Source organism: Numenius arquata, chromosome 7 (genome assembly GCF_964106895.1).
Source record: "Numenius arquata chromosome 7, bNumArq3.hap1.1, whole genome shotgun sequence".
Lineage (NCBI taxonomy): Eukaryota > Metazoa > Chordata > Aves > Charadriiformes > Scolopacidae > Numenius > Numenius arquata.
In genome coordinates this window covers 5,536,196-5,546,996 of record NC_133582.1, presented here as the reverse complement: position 1 = coordinate 5,546,996, position 10,801 = coordinate 5,536,196, and the positions used below count along the sequence as shown (strand labels likewise).

Here is a 10,801-nt window from a genome sequence, read left to right as displayed (position 1 = left end):
ACTGTAGAAGGGCAGATGCGCAGTGCCACATGTAGCCTTCTTGCACAAAATTCGTCTGTTGAAAAGATTTTTAAAAGTTTGAGCCCACGAGGGTTTGTTTCTGCCAAACCAGCTTTGTGCTACTCGCAACCCAAAAGCCATGTTGCTGCTTCAGTGAAACAGAGCCTAAAAGATATCTCGGTCCAGAGGGTTGTAGCGATGCTGAACTCCCTGGGACTCCCGTGGGGTTTCCCTGACACTGTTGGCCCTGGCTGGATGCCAGGTGCCCACCAAATCCCCTCCATCATTGTCCGCCTCAGTTGGACAGGGGAGAGGAGTATCACAAAAGACCCATGGGTGGAGATAAGGACAGGGAGATCACTCGGCAATTACTGACACGGGCAAAACAGACTTGACTTGGGGAAATTAGTTCAATTTATTTCATCACACGTTGTCTCTGCTGTTCCTTCCTCCTCAGGAGGAGGACTCCTCACATTCTTGCCCTGCTTCAGTGTGGGGTCCCTCCCATGGGAGACAGTCCGCCACAAACTTCTCCAATGTGAGTCCTTCCCACAGGCTGCAGTTCTTCATGAACTGTTCCAGTGTGGATCCTTCCCACAGGGTGCAGTCCTTCAGGAACAGACTGCTGTAGCATGGGTCCTCCATGGGGTCACAGGTCCTGTCAACAAACCTGCTCCAGCGTCGGCTTCTCTCTCTCCATGGGTCCGCAGGTCCTGTCAGAGCCTGCTCCAGTGTGGGCTTCCCATGGGGTCACAGCCTCCTTCAGGCATCCGCCTGCTCTGGCGTGGGGTCTTCCACGGGCTGCAGGTGGTATCTTCTCCTCCATGGACCTCCATGGGCTGCAGGGGGCAGCCTGCCTCACCATGGTCTTCACTATGGGCTGCAGGGGAATTTCTGCTCCGGCACCTGGAGCACCTTCTCCCCCTTCTTCTTCATTGACCTTCATGTCTGCAGAGTTGTTTCTCATATATTTTCGCTCCTTTCTCCATTGTGCAGGTTTTTTTTCTCCTCCTCCTTAAATATGTTATCACAGAGGCGCTACCACCGTCGCTGATGGTCTTGGCCTTGGCCAGCGAGTGGGTCTGTCTTGGAGCCAGCTAGCATTGGCACTTTTGGACATGCTTCTAGAAGCTTCTCATAGAAGCTCTACCTCTGTAGCCCCTCTGCTACCAAAACCTTGACACGCAAACCCAATACTCCCTGCACAATGCAGGTGGCCCTGGGACTGTTTCAAGCTCTCCTGAGCTCTCTCTTGACACCGTGTCTCCTCGGGTGGTCTGGAGAATAGTGTGTAGTGCCTCTCTAATTATATCAATCAGAGGAGCTTTCTCCTACTGAGGGACAGGACTGTGGAAATCTGTTTATGGGGACTTTGACATTAAAGAAGTCATAGAATCATAGAATCACTTATGTTAGAAAAGACCTTTAAGGTCATCATGTCCGACCGTAAACCAAACACTGCCAAATCTGCCACTAAATCACATCCCTAAGCAAGTCTTTTAAATATAACTCCCTCAGCAGCCTATTCCAATGTTTGATAATCCTTTCAATGAAGAAATTTTTCCTAATATCCTTCCTAAACCTCCCCTGGCGCAACTTGAGGTCGTTTCGGTGTGTGGACAAATAATCTGACTCTCGATTCAGGGAATTATATCCCGATGTGAAATTATTTTCCCTGAAATTAGTCTTTCCGTGTCCCAGATCTGCAGATTCTTTCATCTTCTCCATAAGTATTTGTTGGCTTTATCCAGTCCGTCATAAATACTAGGCAGTCACGACATTTGAAGTTTATGTGCTGTGGTTTATGTTAATATTCAGAAAAAAAATAAATTGTTAAGGCCAGAAAGAAAGGCACGTTTTTGTTATTGTGATGAAGTCAATTTTCTGAGCCTATAAAATGCACATCAGTACACTGCATTTTCAGTTTCCCATCCCAGTTCTAAATTGCCTCTGTTGCTTGCACTGAATGCTGTATCAGTGTGTAGCCTAGACACTGGTACTGTACCCAATGTCCTTTAAAAATGCGTGTATTTGTATTTTCAGACACATCATGGATTGCTACAGGAAGTATGCAGCCGTCACTTTGACCATTTTGTCTGTATTTCTGCATCTTCTTCATGCTTTCCCAGATGGAGAGTTTCTCATGCAGGGTAAGCTACTTTCAGCGTTCAGAAATAGGGCAATTGTCCATAAAGAGTATTAAACTTTCACGTTTTATAAATGTGGACATATATCTTATCCTTCAGTTGCATTTATTGACACTGGGACATGAAGGTGTAATAAATCAAGGTAATTTAGCTATGAGCGTACTTCCTATTTCTTCTCTAAACTTGAGATTTCTCCAGGTCAAAAGTCTCTCAGATGACCGTGCCCTCATGTTGACGTGGATGATCTTAATCCTTGAAACATTATCGAATAGAAATGTTTTGATTTCTTGTTCTCCTGAGATCTAAATGGCAACATAACTCCAGGAACAGCAGAACCAGAGCTTCTTTTCATTATATCCAGAATGTTTTTGTTCTTCTGTAGATCCCAGAATATGGGAGGTTGGTGGTGTAGCATTCTTCGAAAGAGGCATGTTAGGAAGATTTTAGGGGTCTTTTGGAGGTTGTTTTTTTTTTTTTTTATTCTGTCTCAAACTGAATATAGAAAAATGTGAGCTGCAAAAATCTCAGAACTTTTGATAACGGAGCCTTGCCTGAGAACTGGCAATGCCCAAAGAAGCACTACAAATCCTCCTGGTCCTATTTAAGTATCCGTTGCCAGCAGGAAGTTTTCTAGGGACAGCTAGTGTGGTAGACATCCAAAAAGCCCTCCACAACTGTCGACAAAATTAAGTTAGAAAACCAGAAAAGATAAAGTAATGCTTGTGCCTTACCTAGAAAGCCACACACTAGTTTTACAGCCGGTGAGCGTTGCAGAGTTGAAGGACCCTAAAGAGGGGAGCTTTGGTGTCTGCGCTTGTCTGTTCTGCAGATGTCCAGCAGGAGAATGTGACCAGTGTTTCCCCTTACCCCCCGCACTTTCCCTTTCTTTTTGAAAATGAAAATACATCTGGAGACCAAGTAAAAGTCTCTTCCTTATACTTTTGTGGCAGGTTGTCCAGAGTGCAAGCTAGGGGAGAACAGATTCTTTTCCAAGCCGGGAGCACCCATTTACCAGTGCACTGGGTGCTGTTTCTCCCGGGCCTATCCCACCCCGATGAGGTCCAAGAAGACCATGCTCGTTCCAAAGAACATTACATCAGAAGCAACATGCTGCGTAGCAAAGGCTTTTACCAAGGTGAGGGTGTGAATGAGACCCATTTAATTGTCTTTTAGGATGCAATGTTTAGCTGAACCAGTTAATATAAAAGAATATGTTTTTGCTGGAGGATATTGGCAAGATATTTGAGGGAAACGTGCTTGGAATTTATCTCCTTTGCACTTTGGTTCTTTCATTTTTTTTTGAAAGAGGAAATTAAAGTGTCAACCAGTACTGAGTGTGGTACTCAGTTGGGATGTGGAAATTGGTGCAGTGTCACTGACTTCAGTGAAACTACTTTGACTCATGGCAACCAAAGATCTGGTGGTGGACTTGTCCCCTTGTTTCTAACTCTCCTGGATGTGCACCCACCCCATTAATGCTGTGCAGTGTGTACTTGATTTTAATTACTCGTTTTCTTAGCATTTTTCTTGCATAGGCAGGTGTTCTCTGGGAAGGTGGCTGGTCAATACTATCAATTATGTATATGGGAATGAGGGACCAAAACCATCTGTGCTCGTTAGATTAATTGAGGTTGTGTTTACTTTTAATAGAATAACCAAGAGGGAACTGTAAACGTGTGCAACTACTTGGAGCATTTAGTACTCTCATCTGGAAGGTTCTCTTAAGGAGAGAGTCTGCTAAAGCTAATTATTTTGGGAGTGATTCAGCTCCAGGTGAAGAAACCTTAAATTTGATGTAAAAAATGGTGAGCTAGTTGAAACAAGCTAAAGTGTCTGTCCTGTGGTGATCTGAATCAGGCTTGTTGAGTGTGTTGACTAGAGGCCACTAGTCACCCACTCACAGATTTGGTGCCATTTGAGATACCCTGGGGGACTCCAGGCATCTGCGTATGGCTGGCAGACACAGGATACATAAAAAACCTTCTGGAGTGGCAGCTGGAGGCTTGGTGGGATCTCCTCTGACATCTCAGCTGGCAATCAAGCACTCTGTGTGCACAGAACAGAGCGCTGGGTCTCCGCTGGTTGTGATGAGAGCCCAGATACCTGATGTACCTATAGACACCTACAGCTGAACCCATCCTGGCTCTTCATCTAAGTAGAGCATAGACCTTTTTATAGACCACCAACATTATACTTGCCCCGAGGCAGCAAGTAGAATTTGGTGGAGACTTAAAATAAAGATGACTCATTGTGTTTGTGGTCTCCATTTTTGTAATCCCCATGAGAAATATTTCAAGGACACTTCCTGATTTTTCATGGATTGGTTACTTAACACTTTTTGAAAACTAGACATTAAGGAAGTGCCAAATTAAGGACACCAAACTATGTCACTATGCATGTTACTATTGAAAACCTTCTCTTTCTGGCTCCAAAAGCCACTGATGATGCAGCTTCACAGGCTGGTGTTCAGAGGCTCTTCTAGTACACGTACCCCAAAGAGCCTGTGCACCTTGTGGTTAAGAAAAGGGCTTCAGACCTCTTTGACTTGAGAATGCTGGTTTTACTGTGTAGCTAATCCTAATCATTTGATATGTGTGTGTTTTTTGTTTTTTTTTTAAGATTACCCTTAAGGACAATGTGAAGATAGAGAACCACACCGATTGTCACTGCAGTACCTGCTACTATCATAAATCCTAAAGCCTGTCCCTTTGTTATTGATCAAGGACAACGGTGAATGGAATATTTGTTTTTCAGCTTTTGTTGCACCACTGTGTGAAATCTTATGTTTTCTGGTCGAGACATCGGGTAAACCTTTGAATAAGATGGATGGCTGTTTTATTTCCTCTTTGCTTCTTCATGCATTTAAGTAAGTTTAATTATTTCCATTAGGGATAAAATACAGCACTTGCATGACAACCGAAAGCTTGATCTATTTTTAAAATAAACTGTCAGTTAAATCATCAATGTTTCTTGAGGAAAAATGATGATTTAATAGCTTAAAAAAAAAAAAAAAAGATTCTGCTGCAGTTAATTGCTAGATTTCTTTTTTTTTGTGGGAGAAGGAGGGAAGGAGGAAGGGAGGGACGGAAAAATGGACAGAAAAAGAAGCAATAATTTCCCTGTATTCATTTAGTGATTAGATTTTTGCGAAGACTCAAGATTTTGTTTCTCCTGTTTCTCTTCTGTTTTTTCTTTACCTTGTGAGCAGACAGTTTAACAGCATATCACTTATGTGTGGTGCTCTGTCTTTCTGTGTCATCTTTTATTTTTCTTTGAACTCAATCTCCTCCCATATAGATAGATAAATGGGTGCACAATCAGACATTATGAAGAATTGTACAGTTTCAGGTAACAGAGGAGTGGTACGACAGTATTAGCTGTTTAAGGTATGCCTGAGCAGCGTGGTATAGGGCTTTAGTATGTTCTGGGCTCAGATATACAAATGGGAAAGGGGGGAAATATGTATAGGTGAAAAGAGGACCACAGAATCTGTATTCAGAATACATGACCTTAAAATCATAAACCGGGAATTTAGGCATATCCCTTGTTCGGTTGTAGTGGGTTGGACCAGGGTCTCTGGAGGAACTGCTTGCAGGTCTGGAGCCCGCCCCATGGGAACTGAAGTGAATGAATTCCCCTGGACTTCACCCTAATATCTGGGGTGAGAACATCAGCCCAGATGTACGGTCGCTGGCTGCAAGGGTTTAAATGTGCTGTCTCAAAAAGCCTCAGGTATATCTGGGGGGATTTCCCTGCAGCAGTTCCTGTGAAGGCAGCGATGGGGCTTTTAATAGGGACAGGGAAGGTTGTCTGGGGTCAGGCTGTGAGGGTGGCTGGTCTGTCCTGGGGCATGGCCATGGCTGATGTCTGCTGCAGTGCCAAATGACTGAAGCAGTTTGGACAGGCCTCCACTTGAGCAGCCCAAGATCGACAGGGTGTAATGATGCTTTAAATCCACTATTTATCCACCTTTCTATCTATTGGAGTGCAAATCCAGTGCTGTCTTCTAAGAATACAACCACGAGGCTTTGTGTAGAAGAAAAGACTTCTCATAGATAGGGGAATCTTAGAGAAGCATTATTCAGGATATGTCCAGTTAACCTTATTAGCCTGATCTCCATGCCTCAACACCCTGATTCAGTCCCTCACCCTAGGGAACCACTGATCTGGTCAAGTCCTGCGTCCTAGTGCAGAATCAGCTGCACCATGCCATTCCTGTCAGATGTTTTGCCTGACTTGCTCCTGGAAAAAAACTCCAGTGGTTATTCCAGAATCTTCCAAGGAAACCGGTCTTGTTGCTTCACTTACTAAGGTGGAAAATGTCAATCTTCTGGCAAGTCTTTCCCTAATATTTTATCTATGTCTCATTTGCTTTGACATTACTTTTGGTCAAAGCATCTGGAGCATCTCTCTGATGAGGAAAGGCTGAGAGACCTGGGTCTGTTTAGTCTGGAGAAGAGAAGACTGAGGCGGGGGGGGCGTCTCATCAATGCTTATCAATATCTAAACGACAGGTGTCAAGAGGATGGGGTCGGGCTCTTCTCAGGACACAAGGGGCAATGGGCACAAGCTGGAACACAGGAAATTCCATTCTGATTTGAACATAAGGAAAAACTTTACTTTGAAGGTGCCAGGGCCCTGGAACAGGCTGCCCAGAGAGGTGGTGGAGTCTCCTTCTCTGGAGATATTCAAAATCCACCTGGACACGTTCCTGTGCAACCTGCTCTGCGTGAACCTGCTTTGCCAGGGGCATTGGACTAGATGATCTCCAGAGGTCCCTTCCAATCCCTGCCATTCTGTGATTCTGGGAAAGGGGAGGTAGTCCAGTAGGGTGGTCTTTAGGATGAGTTTAATAGCATCAGCAGCACAGGTTTTCACAATGAGAAGCCTAATTTCTCATTCCAGATGATCACTCAAGACATTATGGGAATACACATCGAGCAGCCGCTATAGCTGACTCACAGTTCCAAGCTGTTGTACAATTTTATTAAACATGATTGATGCGGGTACTTTTGCAGGAGAGCCAGGTCCTGCCTGGGATTTCTGGGCAACAAGACAGGAGTGATATGAAGCTGCAAGCTGATTACCTTTGGGAATGGTATTGCATTTTCTCATAACTTTGACAGGTCTGAAAGGGAGAGCAGGGAAGCATGTTCTCTGAAGTTCACTTGCAGGGCAGATGTGCCTTTTCACCCTGCCAAACTTCTTGGATGACCTCTTACTCAAGTGAGCTCCTCTGGCAATATAGAGTCCTTGCTTGTCTGTCTAGGCCTGTGCTGGCCACGATAGCAGGTTGGTGACATGACAAAATTCTGTTTGCATCTTCTAAATCAACTTCCATTGTAAAACCATAGAAATATTGAAAACCAGTAACCAACTAGAGTGAAACCCATGCTTTAAAGAAGCCATGGGATGCTGTAGCCCTCTGTCATTCTAGGATGCCCGGTCTCTTTTCCATTCCCAGTGACCTTTCCCTCTTGCTGGTGCAAAGCCACTTAGTCATCAACTTCTCAACTCACGGATCCCTCTCCCCTGCTAAGGCTACCTCGAGCATCCGGAGCTGTGTATTTCGAGGGGCTGTGGAATGTGGCACCATCCGCCTCGTTACCAGGCTCCAGCTCTTCGGTTCAGAAGAAGTGACACATCACAAGGAAAGTGATAAATTAAACACACGGATACACAAACCTACCAACAGGCAACAAGGACAAGACAATAAGACAGACCAACCTCTTCAGCCCCTGATGGCTGGGCCGTTAGCGCTGGCAGGGGGCGGCAGACAGAGCTCTAACTGGTGGGACCGAGGAGCGGTATGAAACTTCTTAGAGAGTGTCAGAAGGGGCTTGTGGGAATCTGCAAAACGTATTATGGGGTGTGTAGAGGAAGGGCCAAAGGTGGAGGAAGGCGGTGGTGGGGATCAAGGTGGATTGGGGAGGAGCAAGTGTGGGAAAACAGGGGAGAGGGGTATTAAAGGGGCCAGTCGTGTGTGCAAGCTGCCAGTCAACATGTTTGTCTGACTGAGCCCTCAGCTTGGTCACTGCAGTCTGTCCTAACTTCTTTTAAAAGTAAAGGATTTAATAGTAAAGGATTTAATATCCTTTACTTAACCTCTTTTTGGGTTTGTTTTTTCTTTTTTTCCTGTGGAATCTCACTTTGTGTGAGTGCTGCAAGGCCTAAGTGCTAACATCTGGAGAAGGGACCTATAGGTCTTGGTGCCAGCAACTAGAGAGACCAGGTGTGGGTGGCCCTGACTGGAGGGACCGTGGGCCATAGGGCTTGTAGGTCTAGGTGTCAGCAACTGGAGTGACCAGGGGGTGTGTTTATGTGGGAGGGGTCTGAATAGCAGCACCTGTAAATGCCTAAGTGTGTTTATTTTTCCCCCAGTGAATTGAATCCCCTGTGCGCAGGTGTGTGTAATTTGCTAGCAAACTTCAAGCTGGACTAGCTGGTGAGCAGGAGGAAGCCTGCATCTGGAAGGACTCAAGGTCAGAGCCTGTGCTGGGTAAGGAGACCCAGGGCCTGGGCACGGGTGGACTGAGAAGCTGTGTTAATATTCAAGTGATCTGTGACTGGGGGGGTGCTTGTGAGACAAGTGTGTAGGGCACACCTCTGCTTACTAGAAAACTTCAAGCTGAACTGGCTGGTGAGTAGGAGACCTGCTTGCTGGGCAAGGGAGCCCGGGCATGGGTATTAGAGGGGTTTACAGACTGGGCTGATATTCAAGGATCTGTGAATGTCGCTATGCTTGTGAATCTAGAAAATGAGGGTACGTATGTTTTCATAGAGGACTTCAATCCTGATCAGCCAGAGAGGAGGAACGGGACTGGGCTTACTTACGTTTCAGTGAGGGTTGTTGGTTTTCATACAAGTGCACCTAAAGGCAGTGGTCCCTTGGGTGGTCTGCGTGTCCGGCTGCCTTGGTGCCCTCTGTGTGTACGTGTATGTGTGTGTGTGCTCCTCTCTGGGACAGATGCTCGGCTTTGCTGCTGCCTGAACCTGCATGCAGGGACAGTGTCCCTTGGACTGGGCTGGAGAGACCTCCTGAGTCCCCGTGTGTCCCTGGCTGGGCTGCAGTGGGCAGCAAGGAGGGATCCCTGGGTCAGCAGCCAACCTTTACATCCTTAACATATGTTATACAAATACTTTGAATTTAATTGTTCATGTTTGAAGGTGAGTGTAAAAGCCAAGGCTGTGGTCAGGAGAGTGGTGGTGGTAGGTCTGTGAGCTCATACACAGTCAGGGCTAGGAAAAACAGTGCTACATGTTGTTAGGAAGCTAATACTGTTTACCATAATAGAGAATAAATAGGATATGAATGGGAATGTGTACTAGAAGACAATCTAGAATTATATCTGTAGGATTAAATAACAGATTTCCAGTAGGAATGGAAAACAGAAAAAAAGGTACAGTATAGTTTTCTTCCTTTAGAAAATGTCTGAAATAAAGGCTAGATCGGTCATATGTATTTGAGAGGACATGGAAAGACAATGTCACAAAATCAGAAGAGAGTCTAATCTCTTGTTTACAGAGATAGCCAGTGTGCATCTTCTGTATTTTAGGAGCAGGGTATTTGTGCGTGGAGTTTAAATGAAGTCCTTGTCAGTGTGGTTTATAAGTAGTAATAAATCAGTCAGGCTGATACTGCGGATTAAAAATGCTGAAGATCAAGCAAGCTGAAGATAAAAATGGTGGTTTTTTACTGTCACAGTGACCTATATAAACCTACAGCACCATAGTCCTAATAACAAATTTATTCTGTGAGCAGAGGGACTAATGGAGCTTGGTTTCCTGACGATCTGTGCTCTGCCCCAGCGAAGCCCTGTTTTGCCATGTCCTCAGCAACCCCCTCTCCCTCCTCCCTGGGCAGCCCCATCAGGCCCCCTCCCAAGCTGCTGCAGAGCCATCAGCCACTGTTTGTCCATCCAGCGAGTTTTCTTAGGGCTGCTACTGACTTCTTTTCGATCAGACCCTGATATTTATATCCCGCTCTTGGCAGGTGTTGATTTTCACAAAACTGGTAAGACCTTCCGAGGGCTGAGGTCATTACCCATCACCTGAAAATGCTCAAAACCAACCAAAGGGTTAAACAGTTGCTGAGGAGCGGCTGTCAGACAGCTGTGTGGACAGACAGACAGCCCGAGTGCCTCACTGCTTCGAGATGCCGGGCTAAAAATCATTCCAATGACTCAGAGGTGTTGCGATTTCCAGCCCACAGCTGGCGAGTGCAGGAAGGGTGTCTTCTCGGCAGAAAGATAAAGCTCTCGAGCTGTAGGGATTTTAATGAACTGAAATTTCAGACAAGAATTCTTACTCTGAGCAAACCCCAGAAGCTGCAAGCGAGCAGTGGCCTTCCTTTTGTCTCCCTGTCACCCTGCCTAAACAATGATTTTAAATAGTAGCGCGGGGGGAAGAGATTATTCCCAGGACTCGTGTTGGATAAGTACAGGCTATATGTCTCATCTTTACGGCTGGGTTAAAAAGCTCTTTACTAACTTGGAAGCCACGTAAATATATTCATATACAGCAAGAGCCTCTTGCGGTAGAGGGAAGGCCGTTTGGCCGTGTCAAGCAGGATTGCCATGAAAAAAGAGAGGTTTGAAGATGACGTCAGGAAACACGTAAACACGTTTGGTGATGGAACAAAACTAACAATTAAT

General features: G+C 45.4%; 1 protein-coding gene across 1 annotated transcript; it reads left to right on the top strand.

The window, feature by feature from the left end:
- Positions 1 to 2,049: 2,049 nt before the first annotated feature.
- On the top strand, positions 2,050 to 5,109 carry CGA (glycoprotein hormones, alpha polypeptide). Its single transcript, XM_074151099.1, has 3 exons — positions 2,050 to 2,150; positions 3,098 to 3,282; positions 4,767 to 5,109. The coding sequence occupies exons 1-3, from the start codon at positions 2,051 to 2,053 to the stop codon at positions 4,842 to 4,844; spliced, it is 363 nt and encodes a 120-aa protein (XP_074007200.1). The 5' UTR covers position 2,050; the 3' UTR covers positions 4,845 to 5,109.
- Positions 5,110 to 10,801: the final 5,692 nt, after the last annotated feature.

Coding starts and splice junctions, on each gene's coding strand:
- CGA (XM_074151099.1), top strand. CDS start 2,051: ATGGATTGCTACAGGAAGTATGCAGCCGTCACTTTGACCATTTTGTCT. Junction 2,151..3,097: donor TGGAGAGTTTCTCATGCAGG/GTAAGCTACTTT, acceptor CTTTTGTGGCAG/GTTGTCCAGAGTGCAAGCTA. Junction 3,283..4,766: donor TAGCAAAGGCTTTTACCAAG/GTGAGGGTGTGA, acceptor TTTTTTTTTAAG/ATTACCCTTAAGGACAATGT.